At 30.5% G+C, this 24,452-nt stretch overlaps 2 protein-coding genes across 3 annotated transcripts in view; both read left to right on the top strand.

Moving 5' to 3' along the window:
• Positions 1–23,623, top strand: part of LOC134689975 (E3 ubiquitin-protein ligase TRIM71-like) — a 345,277-nt gene extending 321,654 nt beyond the window's left edge. Inside the window, exon 2 of the mRNA XM_063549945.1 lies at positions 23,551–23,623. Within this exon, the coding sequence (XP_063406015.1) occupies positions 23,551–23,623 (73 nt within the window). The remainder of the gene's footprint in view (positions 1–23,550) is intronic.
• On the top strand, positions 1,949–11,174 carry LOC134690995 (transcription intermediary factor 1-beta-like). Of its 2 annotated transcripts, XM_063551176.1 has the most exons (5): positions 1,949–2,789; positions 3,610–3,684; positions 4,851–4,883; positions 10,455–10,490; positions 10,991–11,174. In XM_063551176.1, exons 1-5 carry the CDS (start codon positions 2,023–2,025, stop codon positions 11,073–11,075), a joined length of 996 nt encoding a protein of 331 aa, XP_063407246.1. In that variant the 5' UTR covers positions 1,949–2,022; the 3' UTR covers positions 11,076–11,174. The 2 variants fall into 2 exon arrangements, with proteins under 2 accessions (XP_063407246.1, XP_063407247.1); XM_063551177.1 differs by lacking the exon at positions 10,455–10,490 and having other exon boundaries at positions 10,991–11,104.
• Positions 23,624–24,452: the final 829 nt, after the last annotated feature.

The raw sequence follows: 24,452 nt of genomic DNA, 5'->3' as shown, positions 1-24,452 counted from the left end.
CCTATGCCATCGTTCACTTTATTTGAGGGAAGCTTCAATCCTGAACTATAAATAAATGAAAGATACAGTGGGCTGGACATCGTCATTTTTACTTTTTTTATCTGTATCTCGTGAATTACTATAAAAACATGTTGTACTTAGTTGAAATAATAAGAGTAGTTTACCCACTTTTCGTTCAATCCAATTTAAAGAGGAACACTATGGTTTTTCAGTAAATCAATTCAATAGGATATCAGGGTGTCGCTGGGTGACTTAGTATCTTAAAGAGTTAAGAAAATATACAGATGTATAGATAAAATATTTTGAGGAGGAAATTAGGCAATACATTATAGGAAAGCTTATTGTTTCCATGCTAATAAAACACTTCAAGTCTATTTGAAACAAATAACTTAATATTTTTTTAAAGGGTAAAATGCACAGTTGTTAATAATATGCAAATGCAACTAAAAAAGACCACCAACATATTAAAGAACCTTTCATTTTCTTAATTTTTTATATGGTTATCGATAATATGACAACATTAATTAATTGAATAATTTTCAGAACACAATTATACGATTTATATGTCAAATTTGCCGGAAACAATCATTTTAAGTTTCGTATGTACTTCATCATTAGCTGATTAAAATTTGTTTTATATAGGTGACTTTATCTCATAGTAGTTTTTGATCCTCACAGTCCTATATTGTTTGAATATATGAATTTGTACTTACTATATTTACAAATATATAAATAAGAAGGATTGATGCCAGTACATGTAAGTGACAGAAAATCATCATTTGCGAAAATTCTACTAAATGGTTTGATAAGAATGAAGAGATATAATATGGAAAACCGGTAGGAAATGGGCCATGACTAAGAGCGTATCATTTAACAGTGTCATTCAGACCTTCCATGGCCGATTGTTTAACCCATGATGTCTATCTGTCTTCTAAAGATTTGCACATGCAACATGAGCACTCAAAATTAAAAAAAAAACACTGAGAAACGTAAATATGAAAAATAAAAAGATCACAGTAACCGATTTATGATCAATTCAATGACATCTTTGGACAAAAATCTTATATCATTACACACATATTGGTCACAAGTAATTGACTTTTGCCTATTATCAAAACAATCATTTGATACATATAAATGTGAACTTTATTATGCTTAAACATGTTCCAATTCTAGAATGTCTTGATAAATGTCAACAGTAACCTGCATACGGCATTTTTTTTTTAATTTGTTTAAATTTTTTCCTGATAATGTTATTACAACCCAAATAGTTGCATGTGCTATTGCATTGCCATGTGCTGAGGACTTCAGAGGATATCTACATTATTTAAACAAAGCAGGTTAACTCGTAATAAAATATATAAACAAGGTCCCTGCAATAGCACTATACTCATTATACTCGCGCACCATATGCCACACACCATACACTTTTTTTTTTTTTTGGGGGGGGGGGGGTTGCACCATCCGAGGGCTGTACCTCAGATTTACAATGTGCATGGTACGATTGTACACCTGTCTTCTATTCTTATTTATTTAGGTAATCGTGTACACCTGCGCAAAAGAAGCATAAATGTGTATTTTAGAAAAAAATACTTACGTTTTAGTATGTTATATCTAATCCATTTATTTTTTCATTCATCATGTTGAAGAACGTACATAGATGACAAGCAATCTCTGAAATCGTATCGAATATAAATTGTTTACATTTAAAATAGACAACATGTTAACTAGCAGGTGAGATCCTTTATAATACACACTATGACTGATTACACTGTTGATATGGCACACTCATAGTACACGTTTATTACACACAATATCCGGTTAGCAATATAAGTATTTTTATCTTATTTCAGATTTCACTGTTAAATAACAGAACAAATAGTATTTAATTTGTTGAAGTATAACTTGTGAATCAATGATAAAAAAAAATATTTATAGTTCTTGATTTAAATTTAGAATTATCTGTCATGTGATACAATTACAAATGTACCTGTCATACCTGTGCTATTGATCGAATTCAAAATGGCTCAAGCTGCGTCTAAAACATGCGAAGTTTGTGTGAGTGCTCCTTGGTCACACTATTGCATAGACTGCGAAGAATATTATTGTGAAAATTGTAAATTGCTACATAATAGGCAAAAATTATCGAGAAACCACCAGTTTCAAAAAGCTTCCGACCTAATCCCGGAAGGTAAATCTAAATGTATTGAACACGAAGAGGAATTAACGTTATTGTGTAATACATGCAATGTACTGGCATGTACCAATTGTGTAACAGGAAATCACTATGGACATAAATTTTCGAAATTTGTCGATGCAGTCGCTAAATTACAAGGGGATAATGAAACCAAAATCCGTGCCAAGACAAATGAGACAAATCGAAATATAAAGAAGATTGAGGATAGCTTGAGATCGTTCAATAATGCCGTTGATTCTGTTATAAAAGCCATTACCGATGAAAGCAACATGATTAAAAGCTTGGTTGATAAATTCGTAGCTCAGATGATTGCCTTAGTGAAAAAACAATCCAAGAATGAGAGAGACAAGCTGATGAATATGTTGTCTGATGCTAAATCTGTACTTGCTGCTGGACATACATTAGACAGAAGGAGACAGGAACTAGATAAGACCCGACAAGACGGGAGTTTGGTACAAGAGATTGATAATTTGAAAGAAGAGATCAACAAACTACACATAAGCTCTCTTCCCGAGTTTCCCAATATATCCTTCAAACACAAATCTGTAAACGAAGAGGACATAACGCAACTTATAGGTACCTATACTATCAGGTAAATATGAATATTTGAGTTGCCTACTGCAATGATATAGTTATCTACAGTAACCATTCCAAACCGCAAAATAATAATTAAAACAATATGAAGAAAAAAACAAAACATTTAATACATAATATTAAATAGTTGACAAACAAAGTCAGCGAAAGTCAAGCTTAAATGATGAGGCGGATCTGGTCTTGTTCCAAAGATCTTCAATCAAAAACATAATCGAAACATAAATACGATTCAACAATTGACAACCAATCAGTGGTCACGTTTTTGCGATAAACGCACAGCTAACTGTAACATAATAACTTCTTAAACAAGAAATATATGACCGGACAGAACGAGACATTATTGCTTAATAATTGCTATTTAATTGAAACATAAGTTGTCAAAAATGGATAAGACCATCAATGACTAGTAGAGATCTAGTAATCATTACAATGCCTTTAACTATCGTAGCTTGTACGAGTTTGAGTCGAAAAAATTGAATGAGAAAGTTTAACATGAAAATAGAGACACAGACCACTGCCATATAAGTCACTATAGTATTATTCAAACTGTATATATTTATAATATTTATATTTCACAAGTATTGTATTGATTAAATTGTTTGAATTGATAAATGACAAACAAATGTTTTGACATAAAATGAAAATCTGTTTTTTAATTAACATGAATCTTTGACATTGCAATCAAAATCGATTTGCACACAAGGACTAGAATTTACGTAGATTTGTTTTCATTGATACATAACATAACATGATAGACATACTTCCCAAGGTTCTCGTTATAATATTACAAAAAATGTAAAACAAAACCTTTTCTATAGTAAGGGTTCATCAAAAGAAGAAAATCAGAAGCAAGAACATGGATACTTATACATGTATAGATGTTGTAAGTGTGGGTAAGTTCTCATAGACAATCAACTCGTCTTTTCGGTTCTAGTCAATACATAATGAATACATAGAAAATAACAGATTAAAGCTATATATTTAAGTGATACACAATTACATTGAATGAGATACTTAACACAAAAGACAATACAGTGTCGTTTACATTCTAATTCTAAACATTATACATCTGATATTGTGGTAGCCGTCAATGTTATACGTCAATCAAGTGCCTATTTGCAAAAAAAAGAAACCAACTTATTTTCTCAGAATTTGTTATTTGCGTTAAACCCTTGTAGTGCAATTTCATGGCTGTTTAGTTTCACGATTTTTTGTTCAACTTTGTTTATTTATAGAACTGAAGATTCTTCAAGTTTGATATTTTCTGAACTTTTTAGTTTCGAGTTATTTTTTTTACCCGAGAACGTTTATTGCCTGCATTCAGTATTTTATTTTGTTGTAATACCAAACAAAAAGAACGAACGGACAAGAGTTGAATGTTAAAATTTGTTTTAAAAATGAAAATTAATTCTTTATTTAAAGACACACATCCTAGATGATCCTTCCATCCATCCATCATTCTCAATTTTCTTTTTGACTCGATATGTTATATAACATTGTATTGATATTGGACATGAATACTTGTCAAATCATATATAGCAACGATTAGATGCTTTTTGCAGCTTCAAAGTACGATTGTTTAAATTAAATGTTCGAATTTATGAACAAAATAAGAAATATATGGAACTATAATCCAACTTCTAAGTAGACATTACATGTATTTGGCTATTCTGGTTAGATACGTTTGAAACATATTGCTCCTCGTGCATTTAAGAGGTCTAATATTTCGTTAGATTGGGAAAAATAACCGGATCGGACATGAACAATTTATATAAAATATTATTTTTTTTTTGCAATTATTCATATATTATTAATTGTAATTTGTTAATTTTTTCTTTTTATTTTTCAATTTGCAAAAATATTGTAACATTGTATATTTTCTTATGTTTGATCACAAAAGAAAACCATATCCATACACATATAAAAAGATAACAACAACAACAACAACGATATTGTATTGTAAGATACGACATAGAGTAGTATGCCTATGTTAAAATGTGTTTCCTGTGATAAATGTGTTAAATCGTTTTAATATAAAATGTATCTATTATCGTTTTAGGTTTGAGAAAATAAAACCTTTATCAGCAACATAGTAAGTACATTCTTTATTTTCATATTAGCATATCAGAATATAATTGTTATAAAGTAACGAGTTCCAGTTTGATTTAGAGAAATATTTACTACTTAAACTTAAAATTTAAAGACACTACCTCAATAAACGGTTAAAAAAGAAAAAAAAATGTATCTCCCTTAAAGATAACAAACATACTTATCGACCAATCGCACGTTGATCACACTAAAAAAATATGAAAATTTACACCATACTTGAAGCATAACACATGTCTTTATCAAGCATACATAAGACCAAAAATTATAATGTTCAAAATCTATGGTTAAATATGGTTACTCTTTCCGACAGCTGTGTTACTGTTCCAGTAGTCAATCCAACATAAATTACTGCTTCGTCAGCACATTATCTTTTATTTTAATTTGATGTAGAAACAGCTTGAAGTTTATTTAAGCCATGTCGGAATTTATATTTCATACACGCATTACCTATTTTAAAGACAAATCAATTCTGATACACTGTTTTAGATAACATGCCTGTTTTGTAGTTCATGAAATAGCCATGAACAAAATCATGAAATTTACCAACGATGGTGAGCACGTATATTATAAATATTTTTCTTTAAAATATATAAATAATGATACGAGACTTATGTTATAATAGTTTAGAACGTAAGTAGCAAGTTCAAATTTGATTAAGAGAAGTATTATTTTTTCAATCACCAAATTAATACTTTGGAATAACATTTGACTTGAAATATTCCATAATTTTTTTTTCTTGGACATTGGTAACTTTTTATGAAAAGCATAACACCTATCTTGCCAAGTATTTGAGAGCAACAAACAATATGATGTTTTAAGTCTATGATTGAATAGGCTTTCCTTAAAGTTACATATCCTCCCATTCAATCAGACAAAACATTACCAATTAATGCTTTATTTAAATTTGTTGTATACATAGGAAGAGCTATGAAACAAAAAAGGAAATATAGGAATTGTGCACATATTTTATACACCTAACTTGATAATGAAGATTCAGTTCTGGTAAACAATTATATACAGCTGTCGTTCTAACAATAGAATACCTTCAAACCTTTGTAACTGTGCGATATCATATATGAGTTAAACATTATATCATCTAATTCAAAATTGAGCATAGTTAACACACAATGCTAAATATAATGCTTGTTCAATCTGTCAGCCTTGAAAAAGCTAAATTTCCAATTCAAAATTAGTCCAACACGAATTCGAAATACAACTAACCTATTTTGTTTGTCAATCTGATAAATATGTTAATGTTATATCCATAAGGCCTTTGCAAGTTACCACAGCATTTCGTCAAAATCTAACGAGATAAGAGGGCAATTCAACATCACTCAATGATCTTCAAATATTTCATAACATTTTGTTTTATCGTATTTATGTTTTCTGAAGGTCATACCGCTAACCTGGTCAGAATTTAAATATTTTAGTTTTCGTTTAATTTGCAACAAGAAGCATGTCACGAACAAAATGAACAAATAATTGACATCATATTTGGAGCAAGCTTACATAAGAACACCAACTTGATGTCTGCAATATATGGCTCAATAGAATTTCTCTACTTTACACAAACATGTATGTTGCTGTTTAAGTCTTCAAAGCAACACCAATGACTGCTTCATAAAAAAAAAACATTTTGTACAGCTCATATAAATAGCCTATAAACATTTCTTAATCCTGATCACAAATCAGCATTATAGAAGTATTTATAATTGAAACTGTAATGCAATACACGTAATAGCTGTTAGAACAAGAAATTGTTTTCCCTTTCAAATATTACAATAACTGTTTATTTACTCATTGACCGATGACCACGAGCAAAATGAACAAATAACTGACACCATATTTGAAGCATAAAACCAGTCGTGTGAAGCCTACATAAGAACACCAACTTGATGTCTGCAGTATATAGCTAAATATAGATTTTCTCTACTTTACATATACATGTTTGTTTCTGTTTAAGTCTTCAAATTAACATCAATGACTGCTTCATCAAAACACAACATTTTGAAAAGTTCACAGAAATAGCTTTAATACATTTAAAGACATTTCTTAATCATGATCACACATCAACATTACTATTTCAAAAGAAAACTTAATTCCGATAATTGCATAATATATAATTGTTTGAAGTTCATTAGGGACACATCGGAATCTTTACTGCAAAGAAGCGTAACTTATTCAATTGAAGATTTAAATCTGATCAATTATTCTGTATCGCTTGAATGGAAACAAAAATGTAATACCCATTTTGAAAATCATTACATATGTAGCAATACATAAAATTCATAAAATAATCAATGATGGTGAAAAAAAAAATGTTATACATTTATAAAATATTGTTTTCTCTACATGACACATACATGTACGTGGCTGCCCAAGCCCTAATGACAACTCAAACTACTAATACATCAAAACACCATATTATTAAATTAATGCAAATAGAAATATTTGGACAATTATTACAGATCCTTATTAAATCCTTTTTACACATCAACATTACTATTTCAAAAGAAAAAAAATAAATTAGATGAACTGTATAATATGACCATAATGTAAATTTTTATTTGGCAGGCAATACCTGTAATATTGTATAGGTTTAAACAGAAATAAATTCCCCTTTAAAGATTCAAAGCTTTCTTATTAACTCATTGGACGTTGATCATGAGCAAAACGAATTGAATATTGACGACATATTTGAAGCATAACACATATCTTTTTCCAGCATACATCAGACCATTATTGGTTGATGATGGCGTTTCTTCACACAACACGTGTTGCTGTTCCAGTCGTCAATTCAAGCCAAACCAAATTATATTATGGCTTCATCAAATCATTAGAGTCATGTCAATGCAAAAATAAAATGTTTGCTGTTCATTATATAAATTTTGGAATCTGTATAACTAACACCCATAACTTATACACTAGAAAGTTCAAATCTGATAAACTGTTCTATATAGCTCTAAGCGCATATGTTAAATATCAATTTTGAAAGTTCTGACATGGCACATGTGGCAGTACACAAACTTTTCAAAATGTTCAATGATGATGTAACAAAACATTTTATTGATTTATTGGCCGTTGCCCACAACCAAAACGAATAGAAAATGGACACCGTATTTGAAGAATAACACATGTCATTTTCAAGCATATATAAAATAAATAGTCATGAAGTTCAACGTCTTTGGTTGATGATGATATTTAATTAAATGACACATATGTTGCTCTTCCAGCCGTCAATTCAAGCCAACACAAATAATTGATTCATTAATACATCATAGTTTTTTAATTTGAATATATAAATTGTTTGAAGTTCGTTAAGGACGGAAGAATCTGATTAAGTATTCTATACAGATTTAATGTAAAAAATCAAATTTCGATTTTGCAATTCATGTCATTGACATTTATAGAATTATCAAAAATAGTGTAATGACAGTGAAACATTAATGTAACAACTCTTTTGTCAGTGTGTAAGTATCAGGTTCAAGTTAAATTAGGGACGTATTTATAATTAAAACTGCAATGCAATACACTGAATTAACCTTAAATACAAAAAAATCCTTTCTATAGATTACAACCATTATTATTTACTCATTGACCATTGACAAAGAGCAAAACGAAGTGAAAACTGTAACCATATTTGAAGCATGCAACATGTCTTTGTCAAGCAATCATGAGTCCGAAAATCGTGATTTTTTACGTCATTGATTGATTATGAGTTTGCTTCACACGACTGTATGTAGCTGTTCAAATCAAATATCCAAGCTGACACAATTGATTGCTTCATCGAAACATCATATTTCTTGTATTGCATATATTCATGTTTGAATTTCAATAAGGACGTTTTTGAATTTTTATAACAAACAAGAATTACGTATTTATGAGAAAATTGAACTCTGATACACCATTCTATATAGCTTTAATGTCAATAATTAAATACCCTTTTGCAATTAATTTCATGGCAATACACACAATTATAGAACTCATCAAGAAGGTGTACAACTAATGTACCAATTTTCTTCTTCAGTGTGTAAGTAGCAATTCACATATGTTTGAGAGAAGTATTTATGATTTAGTTGCAATGAAATGCAAAACCATAGCGGTGAAATATAGAAGTTATTTCCCACGTTTAATAGTACAATCATTATTAGTTACATTAACGCCGATGACCATAAGCAAAACGAACAGAAAATTGACACCATCGTTGAAGCAGCATGAACACCTGACTTGTGAAGCATACATAAAAGCAATAACTATTTGGAAGTAATTGATGCAAAGGAGAGACAAAAGATTCCAGAGGGACAGTCAAACTCATGAAAATAAACCGACAACATCATGGCTTAAAATGAAAAAGTCAAACCGACAAACAATAGTACACATGACACAACATGCAAGCTATACTTTATTGTAGTTTAAACATTGGTTGGCATTATATTCGTGATTATTTTTGACCTAGCAAAAGTGAGGGCTAAAATAACACGAAAATAATGCCTTCCCATGTTTAAACTACAATGAAATATAGCTTGCATCAATTATTTCGTTTCTGAATAGGACAATTAAGGTAAATTCTATGTCCGATAAGTATAAGTGTAAAAGCGTTCGTATAGGCTCTTCCATAAACCTCCTTTTTTGTGTAAAGAAGCAAACGGCTGGCACTGTGCTTTTTCAGAGGGAGGAGTTTGAACAGCCACCATGAACGGTTGTCGTATATAGGTCAAATATGTCAATTTCGGAATGCTTCATATTACAGTCATAATAAATGAATTAGTAACATCATGTGCACCATTTAAGAGTTTGAAAATGGGTAAATATCAATTTGATAAAATTTATTATTCTGAAGTAGTCAATATACGCATGTGCAAACAAATTTTATTGGATTAGTTAAAGCATTGGTTTGTTCACAAGACGAAAGAAACACGTTATATTAGAATTTTATGTAAATTATATTGCTCAATATGGATTGTATCTACTTAACACACAAATATATTTGGTTATTCTATCAAGGCAATACAAACGATTGATCCAGCAACATATCATCCATGCTAATAGAAAGTTATTTCTGGACGTAGATAAAGATCTGATTTTGTTTTCTCAATAGTGTGTCATTTTTGTGAATAAGATCTAACATTTGAAAAACAAAAGCACAAACAACAGACCGTAGCTATCACCAGGTAAAATTGCGTTTTCTGCATAGTAAGATGAATATGATCATGATTTAGTATTATCCTTAACATTAATTACAAAAAATAATTAAGTGTGCACATACTATTACACAACCGTAATGTTTTACAGGTCACTTCTAATGAGATTGTAAATATTTAGATCTGCCCTACAAAGGACAGTTTCACAAAGCAAACACAAATGGTTTGATATCACTTGGAGAATGATTTGTTTTTCTATGTTGTGTCTTCTGTACTATTGTTTGTCTGTTTGACTTTTTATTTTTTAGCCATGGCGTTGTCAGTGTATATTCTATCTATGAGTTTGACTCTCTAGTATCTTTCGTCCCTCTTTCTACTTGTAAAAACATTCTTGTTTTAATGTTCCTTTTTAGCAGTAAAACCTACATGAAGTGCGATATTTGCAATGGGTAGGTACTATAGTCTTTAATATATAAAGCCAAGATTTTGCATACAAAAAAACAGGATTTCATTCGTTGTGAAAATCTATCAGTTAAGATTTGTTTGAACCAATGTTCTAATGAGGATCAGTAATACCTTATAAAACGATATCAAATATAAAGAAGAGCAAATTTATCTTTAAAATAACATTAAGTAAAGAACTACAATGTTACTGTACATCCATTGGCATTTTTTTCCGCTATCAAATGAAGCCAGTATACAGTGTACATATTGTTTTTTGTTGAGGAATATGTTTTAACAACCTTTTCACATTTCACAATAATTTCCTGAAGTTTTTGCTAAACGTTTATAAACGGAAGGTGCTTTGATTAATATGTTTAAACAATATAAAAAAAGCAAATGTGTGTTTTTATTTTACATTTTTTAGTATGACTACAACACATAAAAAAAAATCAATTATTTCCATCTTACTATAATTTTATTAAACGAGTATGTTAATGTATTGCAGACGCATGATGAAGAGGTTTAAGCGAGTCAAGGAAAATCTGTCTCCAAAATATAATCAAGATGTTTCCAATGCTGTTTTGAAATAGTGTAGTAACTGATGAGGAACGTATGATTCTAATGACAACAAACTTATCTTTCAGTAAATGTAACTTTTTATTGTATGTTGAATATAATAATTGTTTTTCATTTGTTCTGTTAGTTGAGAACGTTTGATTGTGTCAATCTATTTTAAGATACTGTGGATTCATTATTATTCGTTGGATACAAATCTTCGTGGATTTGATGGGTACAGGTAAACCACGAAATTAAATGTTCAACGAATAACACATTTTCTATAAGCGCGTATGTATACTTCTGCAAAACCGCGAAATTAATTATCAACGAACACATACGTTTTTATGAATCCTCGAAAATTAATATCATCGAAAATAAATGAATTCATAGTACCTTAAACTTGATATTGCTGTCAGTTGTATATTTGTTTCGTTTAGATCTTAACATTAAACAAAATGCCGTATATACATTTCTATGCATACTACTTTAGTTATAATATTTATGTAAAACTGAAACATTTTGCACCCAACTCAAGAGTCTAAAAAACTCATGGAATGGCAAATCATGCCATTGCAATGCATATGCCTAGCTTTTATTTTATGTTTTATGTTACAGTTTTAAATCACAATAATGCTGATTTTTTATGATTGTTTGATTAGCTTTTTTGGTGATTATTGTGCTTTAGTTTTTATGTTGATTTTAGTTTAGTGCTCATGCATGTGTATAATATATAGTATTTGAATGAGTGCAACCTAAATGTGCATGAAATGTATGTTATATGTCTTTTATATTTTAATATTCTTATTGTGTATGATTATTATGTAAATGTATGCATGTGACGGTTATAAAAGCTCAGAGAACTTATGTTTATTTGTTATATAACTAAATTGAATGTATAAATGTTTTGATGCTGTAGATATTAAATCATTGAGTTTTAATAATCTATTTTAAAACAATAGATATCTAAAATAAAAATATTGCACGTAAAATAAACACATGTGTCTTATTTGTTCTGACTTTCTACCAAATAAAACAATGTGTTTTCATTTAATAAGGAATTGGGGCGAAACTGCAGTTTATATATCCTAACATGAGCAGAAAGTGTACAGGATTGCAGGTACATGCAATGCATCTTATAACATGCAGTTATAACCAGTTCGCTTTGAAACCAGGTTTAATCCGTCATTTTTTCACATACGAAAATGCCTGTATCAAGTCAAGAATATGACAGTTTTATCCATTTGTTTGAAGTGTTTGAGTTTTTGATTTTGCAATTAGATAAAGGGATATCCTTTTTTGAATTTTTTTTTTATAGATTAGAGTTCAGTATTTTGTGATTATGATTTTTTTTGTTGAAAATCGGGTAATGAAATGTTATTTATAAAAAATAAGATGCGATATGATTGCCAATACGACAACTGTCCACAAGAGACCAAAATGACACATACATTAACAATTATAGGTCAACAATGAACAAAGACCCCGATATGACAATGAAAAAACAATTCAAAGGAGAAAACTAACGGCCTTATTTATATTTAAAAAAAATGAACGAACAATAAATATGTAACACATAAACAACAACCACTGAATTATTTACTCTTTTTGAGACGCAATGACGGATAATTTCAAATATCAGTCGTAAAAAAATGTATGTTAGACAACAAAAGGATAAATCACTTTGAAAACAGAAAACAAACTTTTAAAAACGCACACTACATAACCTTAAACATGCAATTCAAAATAAAAGTAATAAAGTATGATACCAACTACAACAATAGCCTTTATTCCTAAATGAGTAGAATGATATGATTTTCATGTTAATATAGCCAATACATTTTTTTTTATTAAACGGTGTAACATCAAATGACGTAGTAATATCACCAGTTATCGGTCCTGTTAATGTTCGTATTGTTACTGTAGTCTTGATACTTTTATGCTGGCGTAGACGACGAAGACCTCTCCATAAAATGGAACAACCCTTTGAAAAAGCATATAAACGAGTATCAACAATTCCAATATATCTAATAGATATGACACCATTGAAGAACAGATGGCGCTAACTACTAACATGTACAAACCACGTCAGACTATGTGGATGCATAAAATGGCTTAAGATCCTCTAGAAGGGATCCAACATATATTTACAGCGATCTTATGCGTAAACATCGATATGTTCAAATGCAAGAATCAATAGTGGCGAGAAATGAAAATACGTATAGCGATAATGATTCAATGCCACCATCAGCGAATGATGAGAGTGGACTGCCGACGTTGTAAAGCCCATTCGGATATTGAGTCGTCGACATTTTTCGTACAGGTCAAAACAGTTACAAAAGTGATTAATTTAGCCCGACTAACTTCAACAGGCAATATGGTAGTTTTGTTTACTTAAACAGCTTCCTCATTTGAAACGCTGCAGTGAAACGGTATACACGTATGTTCCGTTAGAAAAGAAACTTATGGTTTAGTATTCTTAATTTATCTTTTAAATATTTATAAGATATATATCCATGAAAGTATCGTCACACGTTTGAAAACGTATTTGCTTGATGTATTCATTTGTTTGTATTTTTAAAATGTTTTGGCCTTTGTGTTTCAGTTTGCAAATCATAAATAATCACTGTTGAACATCATATATACTAAGTTCTAACAGTTCAGCAACGCATCTGGACTATGCTACAGTTGAAATGTTAACTACAGTTCTCACTATAACAACTCAATAGTCATTGTAACACACACAAAAAATAACGATACATTGTAAATGGTAATTTGGAGTAATAATGCAGTGTCATTGTGAAAACTAATTCAGCAACTTTTATTCGAATTTCAATTAAAGTAGTTACTGCTCAACTTTTCATTCCAGTAAATGTTAGGTTAGGTCGATATACATATTCAGAAAGACAATCTATACTTTTGAATAATGCAGCCATTAGAAGGTAAACAGGTATATATAAACAATCATTTCGTCGTAAAGAATATATGGGGTACGGATATATTTTTAAATACACAATACTTTTTGTTGTTGTTCATAATACGAGAACAAAAGAGAACATGTATCGTCACAATTCATTACTAATTCTATCAACAGGTCAAATTACCAAGAACATACGAACTGAGAGTACTTGCAGTTACTGAAATCTTGTAAAAAGACAAATACAATGTTTACTAAAAAATCATTTACCAAAGGCTAAAACCAAGCAAAACATTAAAAACTAAACTCAGATTGAAGTTTGAAGGATTGCATAATCATTCTTACATGTGCCTATATAGTTGCTCTATAATATGTCCTGGTCAATAGAAATAATGCTAGGTTTTTGTAATATCAAAACAGGCTAACACTGACCCAGGACCTACTTGCATAGTTAAATGAATTTATTTTTATACAATATTTAAAAACACATTTGACTAGTAGATGTATGATAACTGTTTACGTGTAATGCTAGATTTTAAAATCATAAGACAACTAGTGCATGTATAGCATGTGTGATTTACCATGTACACAGTGAATATACATTTCTTAACAAATCATTTAACATTGATGTAAATTATTTATATTTGTTCTACACCTAACTTACCTATTAGCTTTATAGGCCCTGTAGATGCTTTTTTTTGTCCAGTCAAAGTGGTCAGAAACCCTGACTTACGTTGGATACAAAAAACAACTTAATATCCGGAGTGTAAATACTGCCTAGCTTACAAAAATTAGGAACCAATAGTGACAGCAATGATGAATATATTTTGTATAACAAAACTTATTACAGTAACAAATACTATTCTTTACTTATTTCTTATATACCCATTCATTAACACCTTAAATAAGTCTTTACACTTGCTGTCCGATTTTTACTGTTTTTTAAGAAGTCAACTGCACACACATATACAAGGTTTCAATCCAGCACAAAGGTAGCATTTGATGATTCAAGCGGAATAACTAGATTGCCTCCTATATTTCTAGATAATCGTACTAAAGCATGTGAAAGAAACATTATACGTGCCACGTTATGAAACAAGAAGGTAAATATCAATTCACAGTTTACAACTTACCTTACATTCTTTTCAACGTTGATAGGTTGTGAATAAACTCATCATCGATACCAGGATTTAAATTTTATATAAACGCCAGACGCGCGTTTATTTTACAAAATACTCACCAGTGACGCTCTAAAAAAAATATGTTAAAAAGGCCAAATAAAGTAAAAGATTGAAGAGCATTGCGGACCAAATATTCCTAAAAGTTTTGCCAAATACAGATATGGTAATCTATTCCTGAGGTAGAAAATTCTTAGTATTTCAAAAATTCGAAGTTTTGTTAACAAGAAATTTATAATTATGAACATATCAATGATAACAAGACAAGTTCATATTATTGCAGTTGACTATTATTTTAAAATCTTTTGACTATACATGTAATAGAATGTTATTCTAAGTTTGCTTTTTTCTTCTTCTAATACATGCATTCAGTTAAAGTATGCCCCTTTACTGATTCAACTTATTTTGTTGTGATCTCCAGATTTAGATAATTTAAAAATATAGTGATTTTTTTCTAGGATGCATTTTGTGAATACAGCTGTACCACAAACCACGCCTCTTTTGTGGAGATATATAATATTCATAGATATGATAATTTTCAACGTACTTGTTCCCAGATATGATCTCTGTGTTTCACCTCTAAGATACATAACTTGGAAACATTATCTGTATAGAAAAACATAAAAGCGTCTCAAATTTATTTCTAAAAAGGTCCAAAAGAGGAGATAGCGGTATTATAGACTTTTAGTAAGTTTAAAATCTTAGAAGTTCAGGGCATATACATGTTTAACAAATGCCACAGATTCCAATGTTTTGACCTTTAAATAAATTAGAAGGGCATATCATCTCTTCATTCGCAGATATAGTTTTTAATGAAATTTCATAGTAAAAGTAGCACGGTTTTAGCAAAAAAGGGAGTTCCGAAGGGAAACTACATTGTCTGTATTAACATGATTTACAAAATCTCAACCAATATCAAATAAATAAAGGATCTTATCAATCTGATATAACATGGTTATAACATTCTTAAACAAAACAATTGTACATACATGTAAAGAAATCATAAACTCTTTTTCAGCTTTTTGTTTAATATTGCAACTTTATTGTATTGTTTCTGCAAGTGTCTTAATAAGTCTTGAAACACGGGTTACAATTTCTTCTTGAACATACGTTATCTTTTAAATTTTTCTGACTTTTTGGACGACCAAACAGCAATATTTCATATACATTTATATATAATAACTACACATATTCCATATTGTTTTGTTTAATTAACGTTTTTCAATTTAATTTTTGCACACGTCATTTCACGAACCTGATCAGAATCTAAATATTGTAGCTTACAACCAATTTGCAAGAACAATTTTGATTTTTTTAAGATTACCTCTGTACAGAAAATGCAGAGAGTAAGTGCTTTTTGTGATACCATAAAAGCTATATATATTTGAAAAAAAATGCTTAAATAAAAATAGTTAAATGAATGAAAATAAAAGAATACCAAACAAGTAAATTAATATACATGTTTAAATAAATAGTTTTGGTATTTATTATGTTGAAACTGTGGATGATAATTTTACTGTTGATACTATATGAAATAGCAAAGCTGTCTGAGTGTTTTTTTACTTTTTGACAAAATATTCATTCCTGTCCTTGATGTCAGATTATTACATGGATTTTTTTCATTTCATGTGTTATTAGCCAAAGGTTCATAATTAGCACAAAACATGCATGCTCGATAGGCTGATAAAAAATCTGATATGAAGCATGAAATGATTTTTTATTTTTTTTATCATATGCTTCAACGATGGAAAAAAAATAACAGTTTACTATTTTGATCCTTTAAAATGGTTCTCACGTAGGATTTAAAAAAAAGGTTTACAGACGTTGAACATCAAATGTAATGCCTCAGATATGAAATCCTTCTATCGTATGCCTCAACAGAGGAGAAAACAACAGATTTATAAATGTACTTATGACGATAAAATCAAATTCAACAAAACGTTCTGCACACTTTTTGTAAAAGTCATCATGTTTTCCAATAACTGATTAAATTTTGTTGAAAAATTCATCAAATGCAACAATTTTTTAATAACTTTTTAATGATATTGTACTGTCTTCCGATACTTGTCCTATTTGTTTTAAATGTTTTTCACTGAAAACGTACCATTTAAGAGTTTCAGGAATCGTCGAGTAACGCTGAAATGCCATTCGATAATGTTGCGAAAATGCATGTGATGATAGTCTGAAGCATGTGCTTTATTTTTCACATCAGCTCTCTGAACAACGTTAACGTACATTTGATGATATTGTCATACTGTAAAATTTATAAAAAAGTTTTTTAGTAATACTCTAATTCTGATTTCTTATAACAAAACGTAGACTAATAATTGCAGAATACTGATCTAACCTTTGCTTGAAACAAAACGTACACAAACTATACACACATGATAAAGTTAAAGCTCTGTTAAGTTTTTTTACATGTGTACAATAAGGCAAAATGCATTGCAGAGATGATGCCAAACAGACATCCTTATGACGAGCACACATATATAAATGAACGCTTTCATAACAAGTAAAACAAGTATTTACAGTGTGCAAGGTAATTTTCAGTTATTCATACTTACGGTCCTACATTATTCCAAAACTTGTATGTTGGCAATTTATAAGATAATATTTTCTTTTACACTGTTTGACGTCTTCACTCTAAATTCATGTAAAATGCATTGATTCACAATAGACTTTAGGTGGTTGCGATTTAGGAGTAATGTCACTGTTGATACATCATGACAACATTCAACATTGACAAATTGTTGACGCCAACTATGGGGTTATCACAAACTAGTCAAGGCGAGTCAGACATGATTTACACTGTGAAGACTGTGACATACAGTATATACCACATCTTGATTTTGTGAAATAAAAAACATGATAACGTTAGACTGTTCTGCTTCGTTTTCTGAGACAAGTCCAAAATATTTATGAAACATATACTTATGTTATTGATTTCTTTCGCCACAGCATGATCACATCAAAAAGACAAAATAAAACAACCGTTGGAGCGAGTTATACAAGATATTATGTGCCAATCGAAATATAATTGAACATGACCTAATTATTTTTATTGACATTTCGAACAATAAACTATATTTTTTACCAGTATCAATGATTATGTTTCGAGGTAAAGGTCTGATGAAAACATGTTTGAAGGACGATTTTAACACGCACAATATTTTTGTGCATCTCCCAAATGAGAAGCCTGTAATTATGTTTTTGTCGTTTTTGTATATAGCATATGTGTTATCCTTCATTATCTTGTTAATAATTCTCGAAATTATTTTTCTAGTTTAAATTATTTTACATATGTCGTTTTGGGATCATTATGTCTAACTCTGTTTTATGATTTTTGCGTTTTCTTGATTGCCGTATGGTGAGAGTTATCTGTTAATGTTTATGTCATTTTTGAAGAGTTGTGTCACTGACGATTACGTTTTCTCATTTTATATCAACACAAAACTAGAATGTAATGACCAAATTAAATCGGCCTATGATTATAGTATGTGTCTACAAAAGAGCCCATAATCATGAACAATAATGTCAAGGTAAGATGACTGCCATTTGAACATGAAAACAATTATTCTTGTCCTCAATGCTTTTTGTACTTTATTTGACCTTTTCAACTTGTTTTTTTTCAGCGTCACTAACGAGTGTTTTGTAGACGAAACGCGCATCTGGAGAAAATACAAAATTTCAATTATGGTATTGATGATGAGTTGACCTAAACCAAATCTTACCTATAGTTAATCACTTGCTAAATCAAGAAAATGCGACCATAATCTTCTTTGTTTGATACCCAGAGTAAGCTACCGTGTTATCTCCATTGAGTAATGATACCAATTCACCCAGAGCAATGATGTCAGCGATCCAGAAGGGATATCAGTCAGGTGTGTTAAACATATAATATGTATTTGGTTTTATTTGTTGAGTTGTAAACATGGAGCGTCGATTAAGCATATCGTACTCATTTTCATCCTTTACCCATGTTAAATGTTTTGTCTTAAGTAGACATTTATGTGCCCTGCGTTATCTTGAGTTTTACATGCGTTTTTGGAGAACAGTGAGATGATACTGCCTCTTATCTTCGCTCAAGTTTGATATGGTAGGCTGAAATCATTTCTTCGGACGTTTCACAGGATATGTTTGTTTATCCACATGATCACACAAATGTTTTTTGGTCGCAGTAATAATTTAATCCTTTTATTGCTTATATGACATCTTCAAATGAGTCACTCATACTTCGGTTGTTATCCTGAACTCATAGTGAACCTGCAATGAGAGAAATACATGCATAAGTGGTCAGTCAATGTATATGATGATAATATATCCAGAGAAGAACATTGTAATACAGTACCTTTATAAAAACCCATTTTCTGAACAACAACGGTTGTACAAACCATGTAATATTTTAGCCATTGCAACATCACATAGATTCTTATCCTAACCACACCTCCTCTTTCATTAATGAAGCCTCAATAGTATCTTGTTTTACAACACATCTATTTAGTGATCTAACATACGTTTTATTCATAATGTGATGTTTTATTGTATTTTTTTAGAAGTATGTGTATGTGAAAATCAATTTAATTATTGAAAATAATACAGAGTCAATTAAAGATACATGTATATATCATATGTCACATTTAATCTTTTAATACACCCCTTAAAAGCTATGCTTTTTTTTTACTAATTATCATGATTATAGAATGATTTGTTAATAAACATTTGATAAATCGTCTTATCATATACTTAGACTAAATAACATATGATTTGTACTGTGTGATAAAAGCATTCAATTTACGTAAATTCCATATTTTTCGAATTGGTACTTAGCGGGCTGATATGAAAAGTTTATCACATGCTTCGATTGTTATCCCATGCCTTTCCATAACGTTATCGCATGGCATTCCGGTGATACTGGGCAAATTCCGGAAAATACACCTGAATCCTACGTTTTCAGTGAAAAGCATTACAAAGTAGTGTAATAAACAATTATTTGGATACTGAAATTCAGAAAAGTATATTGTGAAAAATAATAATAAAAAAAAATAGAAAATAAAATAAAAAACAAACAAATTATTAAATAATTGCATTTTTTAAAACTTTCAAAAATAATTTAGAAAGTTACTTTGAAAAAAGTAGACTTTTCCAAACAGTATTCATAATGTTTAATGTTGATTTTTTTTTGTCCATTCGTCCATATTCAATTTTTGTTTGCTCTGTTGTGGCATATGGTAGGAAACCTTTATGTTGAATGTACTAAATTTGGGGTCCGACGTCCGTGAACTTTTCACTCTTTGAACTTCTATTTGGCTACCACGTAAAAGGACCAATAAATGAATCTGTTATTTTTCTCCATTGTTGAAGCATATGATAAAAAGATCATAACATGTCATTTTTCCTATCGCATGTATTATCAGCCCTCGGTCAATATCAGCTCTCGAGCCATGCGACTCTTTGGGTGATATTGAACCTAGGGCTGATAAATAAAGACAACAGTAGTATACCGCTGTTCAAAACTCATAAATCCATGGAAAAAAACAAAATCGGGGTAACAAACCAAAACCGAGCGAAACGCATTAAATATAAGAGGAGAACAACGACACAACACCGAAACGCAACACACACAGAAACAGACCAATCATCAGACAAAACACCACGAGAATAACAAATGTAACATGAAAACCAAATACATGAATTTGGGATAGACAAGTTCCGTGCCACGTCTTATCTCAATATCTCAAAAATAAGAGAAAACACAAACGACTCAACGTTAAAATGCAACACAAAGAGAAACGAACAATATTATAACAATGACCATCTTCCTGACCTGGTACAGGACACTTTTAAAGGGGAATACATGCGATATGAAAAATGCCATGTAATAATCTGATATTAACATTTTAATAGCGATTTAAAAATCATTCATTATTTTCAATATAATATCTTATCTTATTCGTTCATTTTTTGGTGGAAACTATACACATGCTAACCAAACTAAAGGATGTTATTTAGTACAATGTTTACGTTTAAATACATAGTTTGGTAAATAACAGGTGATATCATGTATAATACTCACTTCGACTATTTAAATGGTTGATATGTTGGTATGCTCATATTACAAGTTCAATAACTAAATGTACGTTAATATAATACATGTTATTGCAAATTTAAGTTTTTTTCAAAATAAAACAAGACATAATGTTTGAATTTTTCAAATACAATCTCTTTAATCATTTATATTCACTAGTTATCGTCCTTGATTTAAATTTAGAATTTCCTGTCATGTGATACTATCACCTGTTTACCTGTGATTTTGATTGAGTGTACAATGGCTCAAGCTGCGTCTAAAACATGCGAGGTTTGCGTGAGTGCCCCTGGATCACAATATTGCATAGACTGTGAGGAATACTATTGTGAAAATTGCAAGTTGCTACATAATAGGCAGAAGTTATCGAGAAACCACCAGTTTCAGAAAGCGTCCGACCTGATCCCGGAAGGTAAATCTAAATGTAGTGAACACAAAGAAGAATTAACTTTATTGTGTAATACATGCAATGTACCGGCATGTCCTAGTTGTGTGACAGGAAATCACAAAGGGCATACATTTTCAAAATTTGTCGATGCAGTCGCGAACTTACAAAGGGAAAATGAAACGAAAATTCGTGCCAAAACAAACGAGGCAAATCAAAATATAAAGAAGATCGAAGAAAGCTTAAAGTCGTTTGATAATTCTGTTGAATCTGTTATTAAAGCCATAACTGACGAAGGCAGTATGATTAAACGTATGGTTGATAAAGCCGTAGCACAGATGATTACCTTAGTGAAAGAACAATCCAAGAAGGAGAAAGACAAGCTGATGAATATGTTGTCTGATGCTAAATCTGTGTTTGTTGCCGGACAGGCCTTAGACAGAAAGAGAAATGAACTAGATAAGACCCGACAAGATGAAAGTCTGGTACAAAAGATCAATAATCTGAAAGAAGAAATTAGCAAACTCACTCTGAATTCACTTCCAGAGTTTCCCAATATATCCTTCAAAAGGAAGTCTGTTGCTGAAGATGACATCAGACAACTGATAGGTACATACACTATAAGGTAAATTTAGAAACATGCGTTGTCTTCTGAACTGATGCAGTTGTCTATAGAATCAGGCAAATCTGTAAAATTTAGAGGAAAACATATGTTGACAGTTAATATATAGCAACAAATGATTGAAAAATACACATACGACAGGTCAAGATTTAAAGCTTGAAACAGACTCTTTTTAAAAGATCTCCAATCAACATGCACTTTTTAGAAGTAAATTGAACTATAAATAACCGCTGACATGGACAGTGTTTTTTTTCGATTAACGAAGCGATGAAAGGAAGAAATAATACTGTCCATAAAACAATATAGATTGCTTTCACTTCTTATGCATATACCCGAACGTACCGGACGATATTACTTGACGTTAACATTTCATTCACAAAATAGGTACATAATCTAGCTACGCCCAATACTCACTAGAGGTAGAAAATAAATATTGCGTTTCCAATAATATCAGTGATTTTGTATAGAAGCTTGTAGTTTAAGAGAAAAACATGTATATAAAGACGTCATATTAGTCACAGTTGTTTTATATTTTTCCAGTAAGTTTGTAAGTCATATGTAATCATAATACTTTTTACTTTAAATAACATCTTTAATCATGTATAATTTATATAACAATACGTAGTGTAGGGATGTATGCATGTGTGACAACTTTCCGTAAAAGACAAAATGACACCGTGAGGTGTTCAACAATGAGCAAAACCTATAGCGCATTATCAGGTGTAAAAGGTCCCGGAATGACAATAGCAGAATATATGAACAACTCTTAAATCATATGTAAAACTATATTGACAGAATGATTTTAGTATCTCAAAACATATGATATACTGCATTGATCATGTTAATCATAACAGTATTTGCATTTATAATACACGTAATCAATCTATTGATTGCATTGATGAATTAGACAAAATATATGTTTAACAAGGGTATGATTTATTTTACATCAACATTTAATATTGAAGGAATATTTCATTTTTCCAAATGTACAGGTTATATTTACTTGTAAGCGCAAGTATAGTGTAAAATGATGAGACATATATTGAAACTATAATATTTTCGTATTTCATTATATTTTTTTGTAATCATAATTTGTGTTTGGCATTGACAAATGACATAACAAGTTTTGTACACGATTGTGTGGATCTTAACTAGAGTAACACATATCTTTAATACTAAATATTTGACACGTTAAAAAATTTTAGAATGTACAAAGTAATTTTACACGGAAACAAAGAATGTCAAGAGAAACATATTTTCATAGGCAATTAGTATAATTGTTCATGCAACATTTAAACAAAAAAATAAAGAAATACTGTTTTATAGCAATGGTGCACCAGTCTTAGAAAAAGAGGAGCAACGCCATGGAAACGTATACAAATGTTCCGGTTGTGAGTAAGTACTTTTGATTATTATTCGTACAAAAAAAAAATACATACAAAATAACAAGAAACAGCTATATGTTCAAGTTACGAATGATTGACATGAATGAGAAAATAAACACAACATTCACAATAGACAATAAAGTATACTGTAATATATAACAGTAGTCATTGTGTAAAAGAGGGACGAAAGATACCAAAGGGACAGTCAAACTCATAAATGTAAAACAAAATGACAACGCCAAGGCTAAAAATGAAAAAGACAAACACAAAAACAATAGTACACATGACACAACATAGAAAACTAAAGAATAAACAACACGAACCCCACCAAAAACTAGTGGTGATCTCAGATGCTCCGGAAGGGTAAGCAGATCCTGCTCCACATGCGGCACCCATCGTGTTGCTTATGTGATTGCAAATCCGGTAAATAGTCTAATTCGGTAGGTCAAATTCATGAAAGGGAAGGGGATTGTAGTTCCGACGTAAGGAACATATCCGATATCATTTGTAAAACGGTTATTCCATAACGGTCAACCAACTCGTGATGGCGTCCGTAAAATTTACAAAGGGATGATTTCAACTTCACCATTTAGAACTCTTGGTTTAATAACTTCCTTGTGAGCAGTAACCCTCTATCAAGAAGATCATGATAGGAATTGCAAGCACGGGAATATCGTATTAATTGGGAGATATATACCCGTATGCAGGTGCTGCTGGAATGTTGCTACTTAGAAATGGAAAGTTTACAATTGAAAAGCTGAAATCATCTCTTTCGTCGTAAAGTTTTGTCTTCAACCGACCCTCATTGTCAATTTCTAGATGTAAGTCAAGATATGAAGCTGA

The sequence above is a fragment of the Mytilus trossulus genome, chromosome 11, assembly GCF_036588685.1.
Source record: "Mytilus trossulus isolate FHL-02 chromosome 11, PNRI_Mtr1.1.1.hap1, whole genome shotgun sequence".
Classification (NCBI taxonomy): Eukaryota; Metazoa; Mollusca; class Bivalvia; order Mytilida; family Mytilidae; genus Mytilus; species Mytilus trossulus.
The sequence above is the reverse complement of the archived record's forward strand: the minus strand, read 5'-3'. Positions and strand labels throughout refer to the sequence as shown.